Source organism: Schistocerca americana, chromosome 5, assembly GCF_021461395.2.
Source record: "Schistocerca americana isolate TAMUIC-IGC-003095 chromosome 5, iqSchAmer2.1, whole genome shotgun sequence".
In the NCBI taxonomy this organism is placed as follows: Eukaryota; Metazoa; Arthropoda; class Insecta; order Orthoptera; family Acrididae; genus Schistocerca; species Schistocerca americana.
The window spans coordinates 488,271,540-488,291,695 of NC_060123.1; the positions used below are offsets into that span (position 1 = coordinate 488,271,540).

The 20,156-nt window shown below is 38.1% G+C and overlaps 1 protein-coding gene across 1 annotated transcript in view; it reads right to left on the bottom strand.

Annotated features, from left to right (window-relative positions):
* The window catches only part of LOC124615632 (activating signal cointegrator 1), a 115,696-nt gene extending 101,202 nt beyond the window's left edge, over positions 1–14,494 (bottom strand). The window contains exon 1 of the mRNA XM_047143640.1: positions 14,287–14,494. Within this exon, the coding sequence (XP_046999596.1) occupies positions 14,287–14,390 (104 nt within the window). The 5' untranslated portion in view covers positions 14,391–14,494. The remainder of the gene's footprint in view (positions 1–14,286) is intronic.
* Positions 14,495–20,156: the final 5,662 nt, after the last annotated feature.

Sequence of the window (20,156 nt, forward strand, 5' to 3'; positions counted from 1 at the left end):
CAAACAGATGACTACATGATACAAGAGACCCCCTAATCAGACAACCACAGCCTTCTTACCATCTAAATCAAGATAACATGCACCACTATAATCACTGCACCTGAGCACTCCACCATTGGTTTTATGCTAGTTTTCCTCCAGATAACAGAGGACTACAGGTGGAACAATATCACAAGGCCAAATACTAACAAGTAACAGGAGACTCCAGGTGAAAGAATATTGGCAGGCCAAATATTAACAGGTAACAGATGACTCCATGCGGAAGAATATCATCAGACCAAACACTAAATAGCCGACTTTTGCTTGATGACTTTCAGGCAGCCTTGTACTCACTGAACTTTCTTAATGCCATATCTTTTCATTCTAATGCTATCTTAGATTCTCTACTGACTGCGCATGTCATATACGAACATTTACAATCTGAACACTTCAGTGCTTTGAAAACATATGTGTGATTTGAGGAATACTTGATGTTTATTGTTTGTCATCTATACTGAACAACAACATTTAATGAATGTACACTTTCCTCTTCTTTTGTCTATGCATTATTTTGACTATGATTTTCATGTATGAAGGTGTACCTGCACATAGCGATGTCGTGAGATACACTGATATCAACTGAAGTTAATAAGGCAATGCTTTTTTGTAATATTTACCTTTGCACATCATCTACATTCGCCTGTCATGTGAAATAATGAAGAAAGAATTTAACTGTTTGTTAAGAAATTTGACATACTGCTGTCTGGACTTGGTGGCATGTAGAATGCTTGTGTATCCTTACTAAAACTAAAACATGAGTTTTTCTAACTTCATTGTTGATCTCATTTATTTAAGTTTGGACACCAAAAATTAATTTAGTTTCAGATCAACAGGACAGCTATGGAGGTGATATTCTGTTGAGGCTCACTTGCAGCACATTTCTACTATCAGCCATTTCCAAGAACAGGTAGTCGCTCATTTATTAGTTCCAGTACCCTACGGATGGCGGTTTCCCTTACCACACTATACGAGGTGCGGCTAGAAAAAAACCGGACTGATGCTGGAAAAAACATTTATTTACAATTTCATGTTATCTCCTTCAATGTACTCTCCTCCTCGGTCTCTACACCGCTCCATACGAATTTTCCACTGTTCATAGCAATGCTGCAGATCATTTTCGGTAAGTCCATACATTACTTCCGTCGCTTTTTCTTTTACTGCTTCAACAGTCTCAAATCTAGCTCCTTTCAAAGCTGACTTGACTTTAGGGAAAAGAAAAAAGTCACAGGGGGCCAAATCAGGTGAGTAGGGTGGATGATCTAAGATGGGAATGTTGTGTTTTGCCAAAAACGTCTTCACTGACAACGCACTGTGAGCTGGGGCATTGTCTTGGTGAAGGATCCATGACTTTTTTCTCCACAAATCGTTCCGTTTTCTCCGTACTCGCTCACGTAGGGTAGCCAGGACACTAATGTAGTAATGCTGATTCACTGTTTGTCCCTCTGGTACCCAATCAATGTGCACAATCCCTTTGATGTCAAAAAAAAAAAACAATCATCATTGCCTTGAATTTCGATTTTGACATTCGTGCTTTTTTTTGTCGTGGAGAACCAGGAGTTTTCCAATGCATCGATTGGCGTTTAGTTTCGGGATCGTAAGTAAAAAACCACGATTCATCGCAAGTAATAACATTTTGTAAGAAGGTGGGATCACTTTCAATGTTTTCCAGGATGTCAGAACAAATCATTCTTCGGCGTTCCTTCTGTTCAATTGTGAGACACTTTGGAACCATTTTTTAACACACTTTGTTCAGGTTGACACTTTCATAAAGAATCTGCCTAACACTTTCCTTGTCAACTCCTGTTAACTCAGACACTGCTCTGATTGTTAAACGGCGATCTTGTCGAACAAGTTTACCGATTTTTTCAATGTTTGCATCAGTTTTTGCTGACAATGGTCTGCCAGTGCGAGTGTCATCACTGGTGTCTTCGCGGCCATCTTTAAATCGTTTAAACCACTCAAACACTTGTGTTCGCGATAAACAATCATCGCCGTACACTTGTTGTAACATTACAAACGTTTCACTTGCAGATTTTCCTAGTTTGAAACAAAATTTGATGTTAACACGCTGTTCTTTCTGTACATTCAACATTTTCCGACGCACAGACAAAACGTCAACTACTTAAAACAGACGCCACGGGCAGACTGAGTGCAGGAGGCAGATGAAACTCGAGCAGTAGGCGGAGCGAGAGTCACGTGACAGGCCACGCGACTTTCAGCCTTATTGCATTCGTTTTATTGTTTCACCAGTACTAGTCCGGTTTTTTTCTAGCCACACCTCGTATACAGACTACTGCACGAACAGAAATGGAAGACAGCTTGATCTCACCCCTATATGCCATTCCCTCCATTTTTCGAAAGTGGAAATAACTTGATATTTTGTAATGATGTACAGGGACTAATGGCAACTATAGCCAACCATTAACTATAAAACTGACCAGTGGAGGTTGTTCATCGACTCCTCCAATGTAGGTCTCAAGGGTGTAGTACTGCATAATGGAAATGTATTACCATTGATTCCAATTGGGTATGCGCCTTACTTGGAAGAAACATATAACAACATGAAACAATTGTTATTGCAATTGAACTGTGACAAATTAAATGGCACATTTCCCATAGGCACATTACTTGGGCTGCAACACAGCTACACCAGTTTCTATTGCTTCCTGTGCCTCTGGGACAGTCGTGTCAAAGAACAATAAAAATATAAAGATTGGCCTAAGCGTCAATTACTTGAACAAGGACCTCACAATGTTATGCACAAAGCACTTGTTGAATCACGAACATGATTCTCCTTGTTCTTCATATAATATTTGGCCTGATGAAAAACTTTGTTAAGGCCATAAACAAAACAGGGGAAGCATTTCATTATTTGTGCGAGAAATTTCCATGTCTTAGTAAGGTGAAAATGTAAGATGGGATTTTTGAGGGTCCCCACATATGCAAACTGTGCAAAGATGAGCATTTCAACATCATCCTGACAGGTGTGAAAGGTTAGTTTGAGATGCCTTTGTTCAAGTGTCAACAAACTTTCTAGGAAATAAGAGGGCAAAAAACTATAAGGATCTTGCAGAAAATCTTCTGCGCTGATACAATATACTGAGGTGCAACATGTTCTAAATGTTACACTTCCTAGATTACCAGTTTGACTTCTTTCCCAACAACTGTGGTGCTGTAACCGACAAGCATGGAGAATGCTTCCACCAAAAAATTTTGAACATGGAAATGAGATACCAGGGAAAATGCAGTGCCTCAATGTTAGCAATTTCTTCTGGTGACTAATCAGGAGATCACCAGCAGAAAACTACAAATACCAGGCAAAGTGGTAGCACCTTCAGTGACCTTCCTCCAAGGTAAATACATGCATAAGCTTATAAAGGCAATAACGTAAAGTTATCGTAACTTCAAAATGAGCGCTAATCTTGCATTTTTATAAGCATTTTTGCTATCAGTACACCTGAAAACATAAAGATCAGCTGTTTTCATGCCTGTTACAAAAAAAAAAAAATTGTTTGCTAGTGTAATATTCCCCAACCAACATGTGGCAAGAGTCAGTTACTACTAGTGAAGAGAATAATGCTCTCACAACCTGAATTGCTAACAGTATTAACAGGGGTTACTACCGCTATAAATACTGTTATGCTGTTACTGCATGGTCACAACCTCTGTATCAGCAGAGCATAACTTTGAATGGTTCAGTCATTATCCTACGATCGATAATGGAATATCTCACAACATTAAAAACATTTGTGTGCATTAAGATTATAAAAATTCAATAGAGCGTCTTGCCATCTCCACGAAGATAGTCTGGTCGAAGACAACCTGTAGACTCCTTTACAGGAGCAACAACACCTCAGATGTTGTGAACATTGGGCACATGGTGGAATGGACTGCCATGGCTTTCGCAAGATCGTAGTCCTTTCAGATCAGTAGCAGTTCCTGTGTTATCAGAAGCTAAAATGCTACTCAGACGATCTCAATCACAGCTGCCAACAGAATCACCTCCTACTGGAAACTATTACACCCAACTGCTTACATTCTCCATTTCAAAAAAAATCTCATTCAGAAAAAATATACACACGGAGAATTCAGCACAGAAGAGACTCATTCCTATTACAATGAGGCTTTGCTAGAAGAATGCTTCTTCCTCAAAATCAATGCTTTAGTTTACCATACACCTCATTGACAGTAAAGTGTCCCATCCTCTATTAAGAGGGTAGCTGATCACATTTGGGAGGTAATCTGTAAATTCATCAAGATGTTTAGTGAAGAGTGTTACCCTCTTCTAGTAGAAAGCAAACACCAATTAACTAACCTCCTGATTATGTACTTTCATATCAACCTACACTATCCTGGAACACAAGTGATTCTATTGCAACTGAGCAGTCCCATTGGGATACTACACAACTGTGTGTCATCAAAATGGCCATACATTATTACTATCTTCCCTGTAAAATTGCTCGTTATATTGTCCCAGTCTACTATTTTGTAACTAGAGTTTGTGGTGTGGCATGCTGTACATTCAGGACAACATTTACACCACGTCCTCTCAGGGCAACGAAAAGAGGTGTGTGTGTGTGTGTGTGTGTGTGTGTAAAAACATTGTTTACATAGTATTTAAGTAGAGAACTTTCCACTGTGTGTGCTGTGGTTTGATGTGTGTGCTTTGAAAAAAGCTTAACCTAAATGTCATACTGTTCTGAGCTTCTATATGGAAATTATTACTTCTAACAATTAATGTGAGTTACAAACTGAAAAGAGATCTGTCCACCCACAGTTGTAAATATTCTTATAAAATGGATAAGAAATACAGAAGAGTTACTGAAAGACATTTATGTCATTTAGTAGCTTGCATATGTCAGAGCTCTCTTACAGGCCTCAACCCTCTGCAAAAAGGTGAAGAAGTCACTCGGTGTGATTCTGTGGCACCGCATAGCAGGTCTGCTATGTTGAGATACTTTGAGAAATACAAGTCTAAAAAAAAGACATACTGTAATTAAATTAAAGTTTGTCATTAATAGCTTCAGGGTGACAGATCATTTGCAAGGTAACACTTCATTTTGGTTCAGTCCAGCTACAGAACATGGCTTTACATTCCACTTTGTTGCGCTAAGTGCTAGATGTAAATAAGAGGTGTGAAAAGAAGAGAGTATTATCAAAATTAAGAAGAATTTTCATGAAATAATCGAAGAAAATATGACACTGCCCAGAGAAACCTAAGCAAACAGTGAAGGAAATATAGGCAAGCACACGCTCAAAGTAATTAAAATATTTATGAAGAAGAAATAATTTTCATTTGGTGAAAATCAAAGAATTTTGAACTGTTAAAAAGAATTCGATAAAGGAAAACAGCTGACCATAGCAACGAGGTCAACAGCAGGATATAATTACATGCTTGTGTAAAAACTTTTGACACGAGTCATGAGGCTGGTTTTGAGGCTATGAGTACAGCAGCGACGTTCAATGGAATCTTGGTAGTAGTCAACCAACGTGACAACAGTGCAGCTTCACTCGGCAGTGCAGTGGCCAGTCAACCAACTATGCAACAACTGCAAAGTCGGTTATCACGACATCGCTTTGCTCACACACACAACACATTGGCGGCATGGAGCTGTTAGCAGTGTGACCCATTAGGTGAGCCGTCAAAAGCTCAGAAATGAATATGCTTTTTTAAAGGAATGGTATGGTGCGTAAAATATTTACTGCAATGAATTTCAATAGTTAGGGACAGTGTAAACAGCCCAGAAAAAAATATACTTTTGTTTTGAGTATTAGTAGAATAGTGTGTAAAAATTTACTGAAACATAGTTCTGTAGTTGGTAACAGTGGTGTTCGAGCAGAGTCATATTACTGAAGTGTACATAATTTTGTCTATACTTTATGCTCGTTACTATTTGCAAAATGGATGGCTGCATGTCAGCAGCATTAAAGAAACTGGAAGAATTGTCAAACAGCAGTAAATCTCAAACAGAGAAATTAAATAAATTAGACACAGTATCTATCAGTATTACTACACTTAAAACTCAAGGACAGGAATTAAAAAGTAGTCTTTCAGATGTAAAGAGACAAAGAGATAAGGTGCCTATGAAACTAGATAAAATTTCTAAAATGGGGGAAACCTGAGCAAACTTAGCAAAGGAGTTGTTAATAAGTGAGCCATGTGACTTAGCCTGGAAAGAAGTTGAAGGACGGTTTGGAGGTGTAAATAGTAAGATAAAACAAAAACATGAATCTTCAACTAGTAATTTCAAAAGTATGAATAACCAAATTTCAGACACATGAAGCTGCGCAGAGGTATTAGAACATAGAGAATTGGATGACGTAACTAGTGACCCAAATGCATTGACTTGTTTGGAAACATCTACTGCCATTAGCTGAAAAAAGGGGTACAGAGAAAGTAAAATCTACTAGTGCTATCACTAAATCTTTGGATAACACTGTCAAACACCATAACAAATTTCAGCAGTTATGACAAGCCAGTAAGAACCATGAAATAAAATGGCTATCAATACTTCTGGGGATCAAATGATCTAATTGAGGAATTTCAAAATGGAAATGGGATGTATCTGTTAAAACAGTTTCCTAAACCAGCTGACGGGTGTTCTCTCAATCTTTACCAAAGAGGTAGGATGATTCTAAGAAAATAGTTGACCCAGTGAAATGGAGAACAGCTCAAAAGAAAATAGTTGACCCAGTGAAATGGAGAACAGCTCAAAAGAATTTAAATCTTGGAACATTTCCAGGAAAAATTCAAAAGAAAATATTGGTTACCCAGTACACAGGAGAAAGCCACTTGGGCTCAGATAATTCCCAAGTTTCAAGTCATCATAAACACACTACCAGATATGCCCACAGGAATACCACTGCTGAAATTAAGAATAAAAATTTTATTGGTGAACCACTATTAAAATTAATTGAATTGCCACCTACAAAAAAACTGAAGCAGAGGAATTACAGATGATAGCAGATAACAGTCAATATAAGCAAGCCAAAATCTAGTGAAGAAATACAATGAACATGTGAATAAATCCTTATTTAATACAGATGAATTAGTATTGATTAAGGATATCATCGCAGCTCAGACATAGAGAAAGAGACTAGTAAACTTTTTCCAAAATACTATGAACTATTTTTAAATAATGGATATTCCACACCCAAAAGCAGTATCTTTGGTAGACACCAAAACCAAGCCAGAAAAAGCGTTATATGATATTGATACGGTAAAGAAATTTAAATCCGCAGGAGAGGTTGCACCATCTGCAAATTCGGCAGAGTGATGTCCATCAGCAGTCCAAGTTGATTGTTTTGTTACTTCATATTTAGTTTTTCATGAAGCTGTATCTTCCTCTTCAACTAGGCCTATCCTACTGTCTTTAATGTACACCAATCTCTTACTGTCCTATCCTACAAAGAAGATGTGAGTAGCAAGAAAGGTATGTTATTTGTGCATAAAGGACATACATTATTGAATAATGATTGTAAGCCACACAAAAGCAATAAACCCACATACTATTCTTATATAAACTTTATTTGAGTAACGAAAATGTCCTTTTGTATGTTTTGTACATATGCTTGTCTACCTTTTCTTTCATCTTATACATAACGGTATAAGATATTACGCACATACTGTAAGTCATTAAGTACAAAGGTACTTGTGAGCAGTATGGAATATTTTACATTACCATGTACCGACATATATTAGAGAGTGGTTGAATACTATAAGCAAACATTAGCTTGTAGAATGACAACTAAAAATTAATTACTACTGAGGTGTTGTTATCCAGTATCTCCTGGCTACTCATAAGGATATAGTTACAATAAATTTTCTGAGGCTCTATGGATGAAGCCGAGACAAGTCGGTTCTGCAATGTATGATCAACATACTTCATCCTCCAGCATCTCGGTGAAGCACCCATCAGGGAGGATACCTTGGGAAGGAGGGTCTCGTCTCTCCTCCAGCAGGAGTACAGGTTCTACTTTCCCTCTTTCCATATTCACACGTTTCTATTGTTTAAACCCTTCTTTTAATCATGCCACATTGTGGTAATTACAACCTGTATTCACAGGTAAAGCTGAGAGATGATTCATGGGATACAGAGTAACACATTTGATGTACTGACAAATTTTTTTTTTTTTTTTTTTTTTACACACACACATGGTAAACTAAAGGATTGTTTGAATTGTGCTCAGAAGTACTTATTAGCGATGTCAAATGAATGGGCAATAAAGGGAGCTACTACTAGTCCCTAAAGGACACTGTGACACACTACCATGCCGACGAAAATGAAATAGTAAGAGGGTGCAAGTGCAAAAAAGATTTGTGGAAGTGTAAAAAAAATGAGATGGTTATTCATATAATACATATTTTAATGTAAAAGGGAAGTATTATGGAGCTACCAAGGGAAGGCTTTGTATCCTATAATTATTAAAAATATGAAATGGAGATTAACAACAAATATAGAAATATGCTCAACAGAACGTGAGACACTAAATGGTCTAAAGAAATGAAGACAAAGTTGTTGGCATCCCAAACCATATTTGTTTTCACCATTTTTGAGGTGAATATAATATGACCACTTCGATAATACAGGAATATAAACATTATACTCTAGGAGCAATAAAATGAGCAATGTCAGAGAATCTTTGACAACATGTGCATGAACATCAAGCACAATAAAAAGGAAAACATATGTAAAAAGTGTAATAAGAGAGAAGGTTCCTTGATACACAGTTCGAAAGAATATATGAGAGTTATATCACTGCAAGAAGTGTAGCGAAAAAGAGTCAGGAAACATACTTTTAACGTAACCTGGTAATCAATATGCTACAGAGAAACTTCGTCATTTGAATCTACAAAAGTAAGGGTAAGAGGCTGGGCTCAGGGGTAAAATTTTTGAGATGGGATGGACCAAATTTTATGTCAGTTTGGGAGAGAGGAAGGGTAGTCAAACCCACAGAAGGGGTGGCCTAATTCTTGGACAGGTGCATCTATTAAAGGAATGATCTGAAACATTTTTGTATGTAAGGATAAAGAAAGGGACACTCACATTGTGAAGATGACAATGTAGTTACACAGAATCTGTCCAGAGGATAAGTTGTATATGTGGCTCTTAATAAGACAGGAAGATGGAAAGTGACTGAGTCACACTAATGAAGTATTCCTCAAAACAGTTAAAAGCAAATAGACTCACCTGGGCAATGATGATTCTTTGAACCTTTGCTCCTATACAAGTTTGGCTAAATACTGGTCAGAGACTGAAACTGTGGAAGGTAGGCTATATTAAAATGTAAGCATGTAACTCCTTATAGTAAATAGACAAACTTTTTACATTTCAATGAGTTTGAGAAGCTTATGCTGTTACAAGCTATTCAAATGCAATTACATTTCAATAAGAATGCTGTAATCATAACAGAGAGTGATGAAACAGGGCAAGTATCTCTCATGGGTTTATAAGACAATGCAACAATGTTTGAGTAAGAAAGTTGGAGGGTAAAAATAGTGTAATAAAATGTGAAACAAGAAAGTCATTTACTAGATTAGAATATAAGAACAATCCTAAGGTTAAATCAATATTCGCTAGCAAAATAAACAAGTTATGTCAAAAAAGAAACACAGATATCAAAAAGACATGATACCTCTTTCTCAAGGATGCTAAATTAGGTGACAAAGTTGATCTGAAATGGAAATGCTTCCTTTAATATTTACTATTGGTAAATCAAATAACCAGTGATTGAAAAAACTGATATAAGAAATATGCCCAGAAATGTTTTTATTGTGTAAAGGGAAAGGAGTTTGGCCTCGAGAGACATTAAGTTTAACAATGATAACAATTTAGCAAAAGTTAAAAGTTATATAATGATTGTAATTAGTAAGTTGTTTTACACAACATCTTTCATCTTAACCAGGAGACCTTTGGTGTGACGTGTTCATTCAGAGCAACATGTTGAACTACTTCCTCTGAAGCCAACAAAAGATGTATGTGTAAAAATGCTGTTTATGTAGTATTTAACTACAGAATTTCCCTCTGTGCACCTTGTGATGTAATGTATGTGCTGATGTCATGGTGAGAGAACTGAGAGTACAGATCGTCAAAATGTGACAGTGACTGAGTGTCTCCTGCTGTGCTGGTGGGATGCTTATAATGTGGAGTCACAGCTTTGCAGTGTCTTTGAAGGCACAGAACAAGAGGCGCTGGAGATAATGACAATGCCTGGGAACAGTTGAAGAAGATTTAACAAAAATGACATTCAGTTCCGAGGTTCCATATGGAAATGATTTAAGGTAATATTTTAAGCGAATTACGAATTGAAAAGACATCTGTCCACCTAAAACTATAAATGTTCTCATACATTGGATAGGAAATGCAGAACAGTTATTGAAAGGTGTTTATGTCATTTAGTAGCTTGAATAGTTCAAAGCTCTCTAATAGTTCTCGACCCTCTGCAGAAGAAACATGGCAAGATTCTGTATCATTACATAACAGGTCCACACCATCAAGAAACTGACAAAAAAGGGGAGGGAGAGGGGGTACCATCTGGCCGCTGTGTCATCCTCCGCTAAGAATGCGGATAGGAGGGGCGTGTGGTCAGCACACTGCTCTCCTGGCCGTTATGATGGTTTTTGTTGACCGGAGCCGCTACTATTTGGTCGAGTAAGTCCTCAATTGAGATCATGAGGTTGAGTGCACCCCGAAAAATGGCAACAGTGCATGGCGACCCAGATGGTCACCCATCCAAGTGCCGGCCACACCCGACAGTGCTTAGCTTCAGTCATCTGATGGGACCGGTGTATCCACTGCAGCAAGGCCATTGCCTTAACAGAACTACAAATGGATAAAAATGGTATACCCCAAATTGTCACCCTAGTCACCCTGAATAGAAAAGATATTACCAGACATGTCCAACTAGTCATTTAACTGGACGTTATCAGACAGGAGGGGATGTATAAGAGCTGTGTCACTGCACACCTTTGTTTACTATCCAGGGATCATCTCACAATAATAAGAGATTTTTCACTATAATACAATGAAAATAAATAGCTCCAATAAAAATACACAAAGAATATGTATTTTTTATGAGAATAGGACAGGTTTCTGGCCATGGCCTAGCTGAAGGAATCATCCTAGCATTTGTCTGAAATGATTTAGGAAAACCTAAACAGGGTAGCTAAACAGTACGAACTCCATCCTCCAATACGAGTTCTGTGCCTTAACAACTGCACTACCTCATTCAGTTGGTCTCTACTGTACAATCTTCTGATTATATTTATGCCACCTGCACCAAATATCTTCAATATAAAACCGCAGTCAGAGACAGAGGTAATGTGCGTGTGTGTGTTGTCTAATTCAGAAGGAGGCCTTCTGGCCAAGAGCTTACTTGCTTAGCAGTCTCTGTTCTGCCTGTCTGCAACTTAACATCTCCACTAAATGGAGAGTAGGAATACATCCTCTAGCAATAATCTCTGTTTTGCATATTATCCTATCTTTCATCTTTAAGCTCTGAGGTTTCCAAATCTTGTCTAGTGCAGTCCCCCAACAGTCAGTCTCTCCTCATCCCATCCGGTAAGTCTCGCCTGACTCATGGTTCTGGGCGACTTTTCTGAACTCTACCCCTTTTCCTAAACTTCTCTAGTTCTTTACCTTCACCCCTCTCCCTTCCCTTTCAAACCCTTCTGCTTCTGCCGGAAGAAGGAGCCAGTGGTTCCGAAAGATTGCATACGTAAAATCTTTCCTTAAATGTGTGTTTTCCTGTCCCCGCTTGGTGAGTATATTTTTGACGAGTATATTTTTTGTCTATCCAATTACATTAGCTATACTGCCAAAAATTTATTATTTTCATTGTTATAACTCTTCCTTTTCGAAATATTGTCATTATTCCTTCCTGGATATCAAATTGTAAAATAAAACATAGTTTTACACTGCACACACTAAGGGTACCCACTAGTGACGCCACAACCACGAACATGCATGTCTCAACATCCTCCCTTCAGTTTATTTAGAAAACTGAGACAGAATTGAGCCTGATGGGTGACATGTTAAGTTGAGGAGACATGTACAATCACATGCTCTAGATCTTGGCCCAATCGTTTGTAAAAGCATTACATTGTGATTGTTTACTATAGTGTGACAGGACATTCTTGTTGACCCCTTTTATTAACATGAATGATTTTTTACCTTCATGTCTACGTTAATAAAATATCTTTTGCTGACTCCCTGTTGCAATAAATTTTGATTAACCAATTGGACTGGTTCAAGTATGGGCTGTTGTCTTCTTTCTGTCATTATATTTGTCTTTTTGTTTAATATGAATGGATGAAACCTATGGTACTTCTTAATAAGATTAAGAGATTGAAGCACTGCTTGATGAGCTAACAAAAATTGTTTGGATCAATAAGAAAGATAAAAACTTAATACTGTTGGGAAAATGCATTTAAAAAGCATGAAAAGGGAAAGAAGGAAACAGTAAAACATATCGAGTGGAGGAAAAAATGAAAGAGGATGTGGCTGAGTAGAATTCTGCACACAGCACAATTCTATCACTACTAACACTTTGTATAAGAATCATGAAAGACGGTTGTGTAGAAGAGGCCTGGAGTTACTAGAAGATTACAGATAGATTTAGAAACCAGATTTTAAGACTCCAAACATTTCCAGAAGCAGATGTGGACTCTAATTATAATTTATAGATTATTAACTGCAGATCGAAAATGAGAAAAAAAATGCAGAACTGTTGAAACTAAAGATGATGGAATCTGCATAAATTGAACAAAACAAGACATTTTTAAGAGTTACAATGGAAGCATTATGCAACTAGTGACTGAAACAATTGACAGGAACTAAACAGAAGACAAATGAGTGCCTCTGAGAGTGGGTAAAGTGAAGCCGCAAACAAATAACTAGGCAAAGAGAAATCGTTGGATAATATGCAAGACATGAATTTAATTGATGACAGGAAAATATATAAAAATACAGCAAGTGAAACAGGCAAAAGGGAACAAAATATCCAGGCATAAAATTGCAAAGTGACATGAAATGGAACAAATATGTGAGGTTAGTAATAGGAAAGCAAAAGGTTGACTTCAGTTTATTGAGAGAATGTTAGACAAGTGTAGCTCATCTATAATGAAGACAAAATACAGAACACATGTATGAGTAGTGGTCAAGTGTTTGGGATCTCCATTATGTCAGTTTAAAGGAAGGCATCAAAGTAATTCAGAGCTGTGCTGCTTGATATGTTATCAGTATGTTCAAGCAGTATGCAAATATTACAGAAGTGCTTCTTGAGCTCAAAGGGGAATTACTGGAGCGAAGATGATGTTCTTTCATGAAACTTTCTTGAGAAATTTTGGAGAACCAGCATCTATGACACACTGCAGAATGATCCTACTGTAACATAAATGTCACATATGGACAGTGAAGACACGGTAAGAGAAATCAGGGCTCATATTAACACATGCTGATAGTCTTTCTTTTGCTCCACCTGGAAGTAAAACAGGAAAGGGAATGACTAGGAGTAGTACAAAGTGTCCTACAGCAACAAGGGTCAAAGTCAAATAGCTTACTGAAGGTACATAAGCCTTTGCAGCTATATAAGGCTTGTGCAGGATGAACTAGCATGGAGAGTTGTCTTCTGACTGAAGATGATTATAACAACAACAACAATAACAACAAATAAAGCTGTGCACAAACATACAGATAATATTTTCGGTGTAAGTTTTTTATTTCCATGTTGTCTGACTTAGTGGGGGAAAAAACTGCTTGTGGTACTAATTGACAAGTAACACTAATTACTGAAATGGCAAAAATGTCAAACATATATTGTGGTGCGACATACATCTTCAATGAAATTTTTTGAGATATTCGCGCAGCGCGCGTTATTACTAATTATGACCTAACCTGTAACCAATGTGCCAAGAACGCTGCACGGGTCGTTCTCTTAAAGCTCTACATACATCTTTCGCAGACTTCAGCCGCTGAGGGGAATCGGAGTTTACCTTACGAATAGGGCAATAGCCGAATACACGAATATAACATAATTAGAGTTTCAATTTGCTATACCACCACATTGTTAAAAAAAGATGGAGTAAGATGATTTATACACGAGTTGACAGCAATGCCTGACGCACAGTCATGTTAACTGAAAACCATTTTAGAGTAATGTGCCCTCAAGAAACAAGAATCTATGTTATTAACAATGAAACAACAAATGAAATAATATGTGGAAATTTAATACACTGTAGTTACTCACTGTATTAAGTCCTGGGGCACTGGAAAATCAAGAATGCTTGACAATTTGTCGTTTATCCAATTTTTCAAAGCTTCTGATGGCTCCTTAAAATTACTCACAGGCATCTTTATTAAGTAGTAAATACTAACAAATGTAAACAATACACAAAACTCGCAAGCTCAATCACAGATCATATATCACTACGATCTACGATGTAGAGTAACATGTCAGTGTTGCCACCTTCGACTATCTATGGTCGAAGGTTGCCACCTCCTTATTTGCCACGACATTCATCTATCGATTAACCATAGTTAATTAACTGACTCGTTCCACATTTTTCGACTACTGCATCTCGAGGTGGCCAAGTAAATGGATTTTCTGACTGCTATTAATGTCAGTCTCTCATGCCAGGCACTCTGGATCGCTTCCAGATTTAGAAACGTGGCCTTTCTTTTGATGAAGTCAACCTTTCCTATTTCCTTGTCTTTTCTGCGTTTATAAAGGCCAGTTCATACTGACCGTCACAGCACCGTCATGTCACGGGACCGCCACGTCAAGGTGTATTCATACTGTCCGTCATGTCACGGCACGTCAGGTCAATTTACCTCACGTGATCTCAACTCGCATTTCTGTTCTTACTGTTCCTTCGCGGGAATTGCTATCTTCGTAAGATGATTTCCAACTGCTTTTACGCTCATATGTAACAAGGTAGCTTATATGTGTGAATGCTGAAGTCCACATTTGCACGAAAATTACATTTATTGGACTCAAATGGTTTACAGCTTGAGGGATAGCTTGTATAATAGAGAAGGGAGACAAAAGTGCAAAACAACACAAAAAAGGGTGTGGAGCCGAAAAAATGTCATTATGTGACACAGAAGTGGCATTTCACACATTATACAGGGAGGTTGAGGAAGAGGTATGTGCATTCTATATTTTTTTGAAAGTAGAAGCATCAATTTTTTTTCATTTGTTACAACAAAATGGACCCAGAATTACTAAAATGAACACCGTGTTGCAAGCTGCCATCACATCCTGTGAAAATTTGGTTTAAGGTTAACTTTTTTTTTTTTTTTTTTTTTTTTTGCTAGTCCAGTGCAAATTTTTGTGCATTAATCACATCTCCCTCAGTAACTTTCCCTTCAAGATATATAGGTTGTCTTTACAAATTGTATTTTGTTTTTAGTAGTTCTGGTGTCTTATATGTACTGGGGTAAGGTAGTGAAACCACACTAATATTGACTACTGATGCTTGGAAAACTGTTTCATACACAATTCAGAGAGCTACTTAACAATAAATAGGCTTGCCACAAATACATATTTAAACACACAACCTGCGGTGTCTAAAGGATTCATAACATTTCTTTACATAACACTAAGGATGCCTGACGGTGTACAAATAGATTACAACTGCTAATCAGACTGATTCTACCCACAGAACTTACTTCACTTCAAGGCGCTGCTAAGTTGCAATCCATTTCATTGTAAAATATTAAATATGTTATTGATGACTGTAAAAATGCGTTTTATAAATGTAGTAGAGGGTAAGTAATGTAGTACACTCGTGTTGTACAATTTAGATTGGTGTCAAACTGCTTCAATTCATCGGTCATCATTTATTATAAATTTTAACAAAAAATAACGAAATGAAAAAATTCTACCAAATAACAAACAACAAATAATTGATATCAACCGCCAAAATTACGACGAAACAAAATATGGAGATCTGCCTATGGCCATGTGTTGGGATCAAATGAGCTTTTGGGTCGCGTGACAGCAACAGATGGATGACGTCAGCTGTCAAAACTTCCCTCCAGGGAAACCTTGATGGTGGCGTGACGTGACATGATGGGACACCGAGTGCGGATTCCGCCATTTGAAAAGCATAATAGAATGTTTTGATGGGACAGACGTGATGTGATGTGATGGCCAATGTGAACTTGCGTTAATGGCGGAATCGAATCAGTGTTTTCTTTCTGATAAATAGTTTCAGCTAAGAAAAACTTTGCATGCATGATGCAGGAAAATGAATGAACCAGTATCGGAGTGAAGGCAATAAGGTCAATTCACACTGACCGTTGTGGCACCATCATGTCACTGCATCATCATGTGAAGGTGTATTCACACTGTCTGTCACATTGTGGCACATCAAATCAATCCAAGTAATTTAATCTCATCTAGCATTGCTGTCCTCAACTGTTCTTCTCGCGAGAATTTCGATCTTTGCAAGATGATTTTCAACTGTTTTGTATGTGAAGTGCACATACACGAAGCAGTAGCTTATTTTCGTGGATTCTGGAGTCCACGTTTGTATGAAAATTGTATTTATTGGGATCAAATGGTTACTGCTTGCAGGGATAGCGTGTATATTAGAGAAGGGAGACAAAAATGCAAAACAAAGCAAAGAAAGTGTACGAAACCGAAAAAATGTCATTACGTGGCACAGAACGGGAATTTTACACATTATGCAGGGAGCTTAAGGAAGAGGGTTCTGCATTCTTTATTTTGGAAAGTGGAACCCTCAATTTTTAATTTGTTACAGTTATTTCATTTGTTACATCAAACTGCAGCCAGAATTACTAAAAGGAACACAGTGTTATGAGTTGCCATCACATCCTGAGAAAATTTGGTTTATGGTTATTGCTAGTCCAGTGCAAATTTTTGGGCATCAGTCATATCTCTCCCAATACCTTTCCATTCAAGATATATAAGTTTTCTTTACATTTTGTATTTGGTTTTTAGTAGTTCTAGTACCTTATTTGTACTGGTGTTTTCTAGTGAAACCAAATCAATATTGACCACTGATGCTTGCAAAAGTGTTTCATACACAGTTCAGAGAGCTGTTTAACAATAAATATGTCTGCCACAAATACATAGTTAAACAAAAAAATTTCACAATCTAAAGGTCTTCTTCAGTGCATTTCTTCATGCAACACTAAAAATGCCTGACAGCATACAAATAAATTCCACCTTCTAATCAATCTGATTCTACCCACTGTATTTATTTCATTTCAGGACTCAAGAAAGGGATAAAACTGGTCGACTTTTGACCAATGACGTCAGAATTTGCCAGAGAGCATTTATTACACATATGTAACAGCTGAGAAGAGTGTTCAGAAACAAAGGAATATGAGAGACAAAAAATATGGTTGACATATATCAAGGCCAGTAGCATTTCGCCTTAAGGGGAGCCGGAGGCGCCTATGCTGCCCATGTTAAAATCACTAAGTTTGAGGAACATTTATGAATAAACTACCAAATAGAAAAATTTGAATTCTTTTTACATATAGAGTGGTGTAGTATTGCAGTTATGACAGAGGGATTTTGGAGTATCTTTTCTAGTTTCCTTCCAATTATTTTTTTTTATTAATATCACTACAACAATGGTAGGAAACTACTTCGATATCCTCATGGATGGTCGACCACCCTAAGCTCTTGTGGACTCTGGAGCATCTCATTCAGTCATTTCGGAGAAGTACCGTCGCCAGTTGCACAAAACGGTATTCGTCGACAGCAAAACATCTCTGCTGACGGAGGCTAATGGGAAATACGTAAGACCAACAGGAAGATGTACCATTCGTGTGGGTGTAAATGGCGATTCACAGCCCTTAGAATTCATCGTCTTACAGGAGTGTAGTCATGACATAATTCTCAGATGGGACTTTTTGAAAGGCAATTATAGATTGTGGTCGCTCGAAGATTATGCTAGATGAGATGAGATACTGTGGGTAGGAAGATGCGCATACAAATGTGTGGAGACTATGTGTGCTGGATGAAATGATCATTCCTGCAGTCAGCGCTAGGAAGGCAACTGTCACATGTCATGTCATGCATCAACTCGTGGATCTTGTAGTGGAATGTAAGAGAAGCATATCACTGAAGAATAACTTGGTCATGCCAACCTCTGTCGTTTCGTTTAGGAACGGATTCTGTGATTTGTGGATAGTTAACTATCGCCAGGAACCGCAGATCCTTCCAAGACGCATATGCGTAGCAGATGCAGAGCTGTTAATTGAAGAACAGCTGAGCGTCATAGAAATCCCCCATGCCGAGTCTGTGGGCGAAATTAGCGCTACCACTACGAGATAAGATCTTCTAGCCCGACGATCACCAAATCTCACTAAGGAACAACAGAAGAAGCTACTTGCCAGTCTTCAAGAGTTCGCTGAATGCTTCAAAGGTGAAGAGCAAATTAGACAATTCGACGGTGAAGCACTGAATTAGCACTGGGGACCATCAACCAATAAGCCAGAGAGCATACCATGTGTCAGCAATGGAACGACGAATAATTCGTGACGAGATAGAGAAAATGATGAAGAATAACATCATTCAGCCTTCGCAGAGCCCATGGTCGTCACCAGTGGTCCTCGTCAGGGAAAAGGATGGCAGTTGGTGCTTTTGTGTTGATTACAGGAAGCTTAATAAGATAACTAAAAAGGACGTTTACCCTCTTCCACGAATTGACGATACACTAGATTGTCCGAAGGGGGTTACATTTTTCTCAACCATGGACATGTACTCGGGATACTGGTAAATCGAAGTAGATGAGGCTAATCGTGAGAAAACTGCATTCATCACCCCTGACGGCGTGTATGAATTTAAGGTAATTCCGTCTGGTTTGTGTAATGCACCAGCAACTTTTGAATGGATGATGGATAATCTTCTACATCACCTGAAGTGGACGATGTGTCTTTGTTATTTATATGACATTATAGTGGTCTCAGAGACATTTGATGAACATATAAAAAGACTGAGGGCCGTTATTTAGTGTCTCAAACACTGCAGATTGAAACATAACCCAAGAAAGGGTCTCTTTGGAGTAAAAGAAATCAAAATACTTGGACACCTTGTGTCAAACAAAGGTGTGCGGCTACACCCAAAAAACGTAAGATCTGTAACGGAATTTCCCATTCCTAAAAGTATTAGAGATGTGAGAAGATTCCTCGGATTATATTCTTATTACCGTCGTTTTATCAAAGACTTTTGTATCAAAGCCAGGCCACTCCAAGAGTTATTAAAAGCTGATGGTAAATTTATCTGGGGTATTGCTCAACAAGATTCTTCCGATGTGCTGCGAAAAGCTCTGACGACTGGCCCTGTACTTGGTCTATATGGAATAGAGAAGGTTATAGCCAATGCTTCTAGGACACTTACAAAAGCCGAGAGAAACTACTCAACTACAGAAAGAGAACGTCTTGCTGTGATCTGGGCGTTGTGAAAATTTCGACCGTATCTCTATGGAAGGCCATTTACAGTTGAAACTTACTGGCAGATTAAAACTGTGTGCCGTACCGAGACTCGAACTCGGGACCTTTGCCTTTCGCGGGCAAGTGCTCTACCAACTGAGCTACCTGAGCACGACTCACGCCCCGTCCTCACAGCTTTACTTCTGCCAGTACCTCGTCTCCTACCTTCCAAACTTCACAGAAGCTCTCCTGCGATAATCTCATTCTGGCCATTTACAGTTGTTACAGAACATCATTCACTTTGTTGGTTGACAGGTCTTAAGGACCCAATAGGACGACTCGCCAAGTGGGCACTACGTCTTCAAGAAAATGACATTACCATAGTTTACAAAAGTGGAAGAAAACACCAAGATGCCGACTGTCTCTCAAGAAACCCTGTGCAAGAACATCAATGCTTTGATGAAGATAGTGACTGTCTCACTACACTCCAGGATCTCTTTGCTGAGCAGAAGAAGGACGCCAAGGTAACTCAAATTATGCCTGCCTTAAATCGGTCAGAGGAAGCGAAAGGACAATTGAACGTAGTTAAAAAAAACTTTGATCCGTTTGAAAAGAGGTGGTTACCAGTGATTCCTAAACACATGCGCTCAGATGGTCTACAGAAATTCCATGACACACCTGAGGCCGGACATTTAGGATTTATTA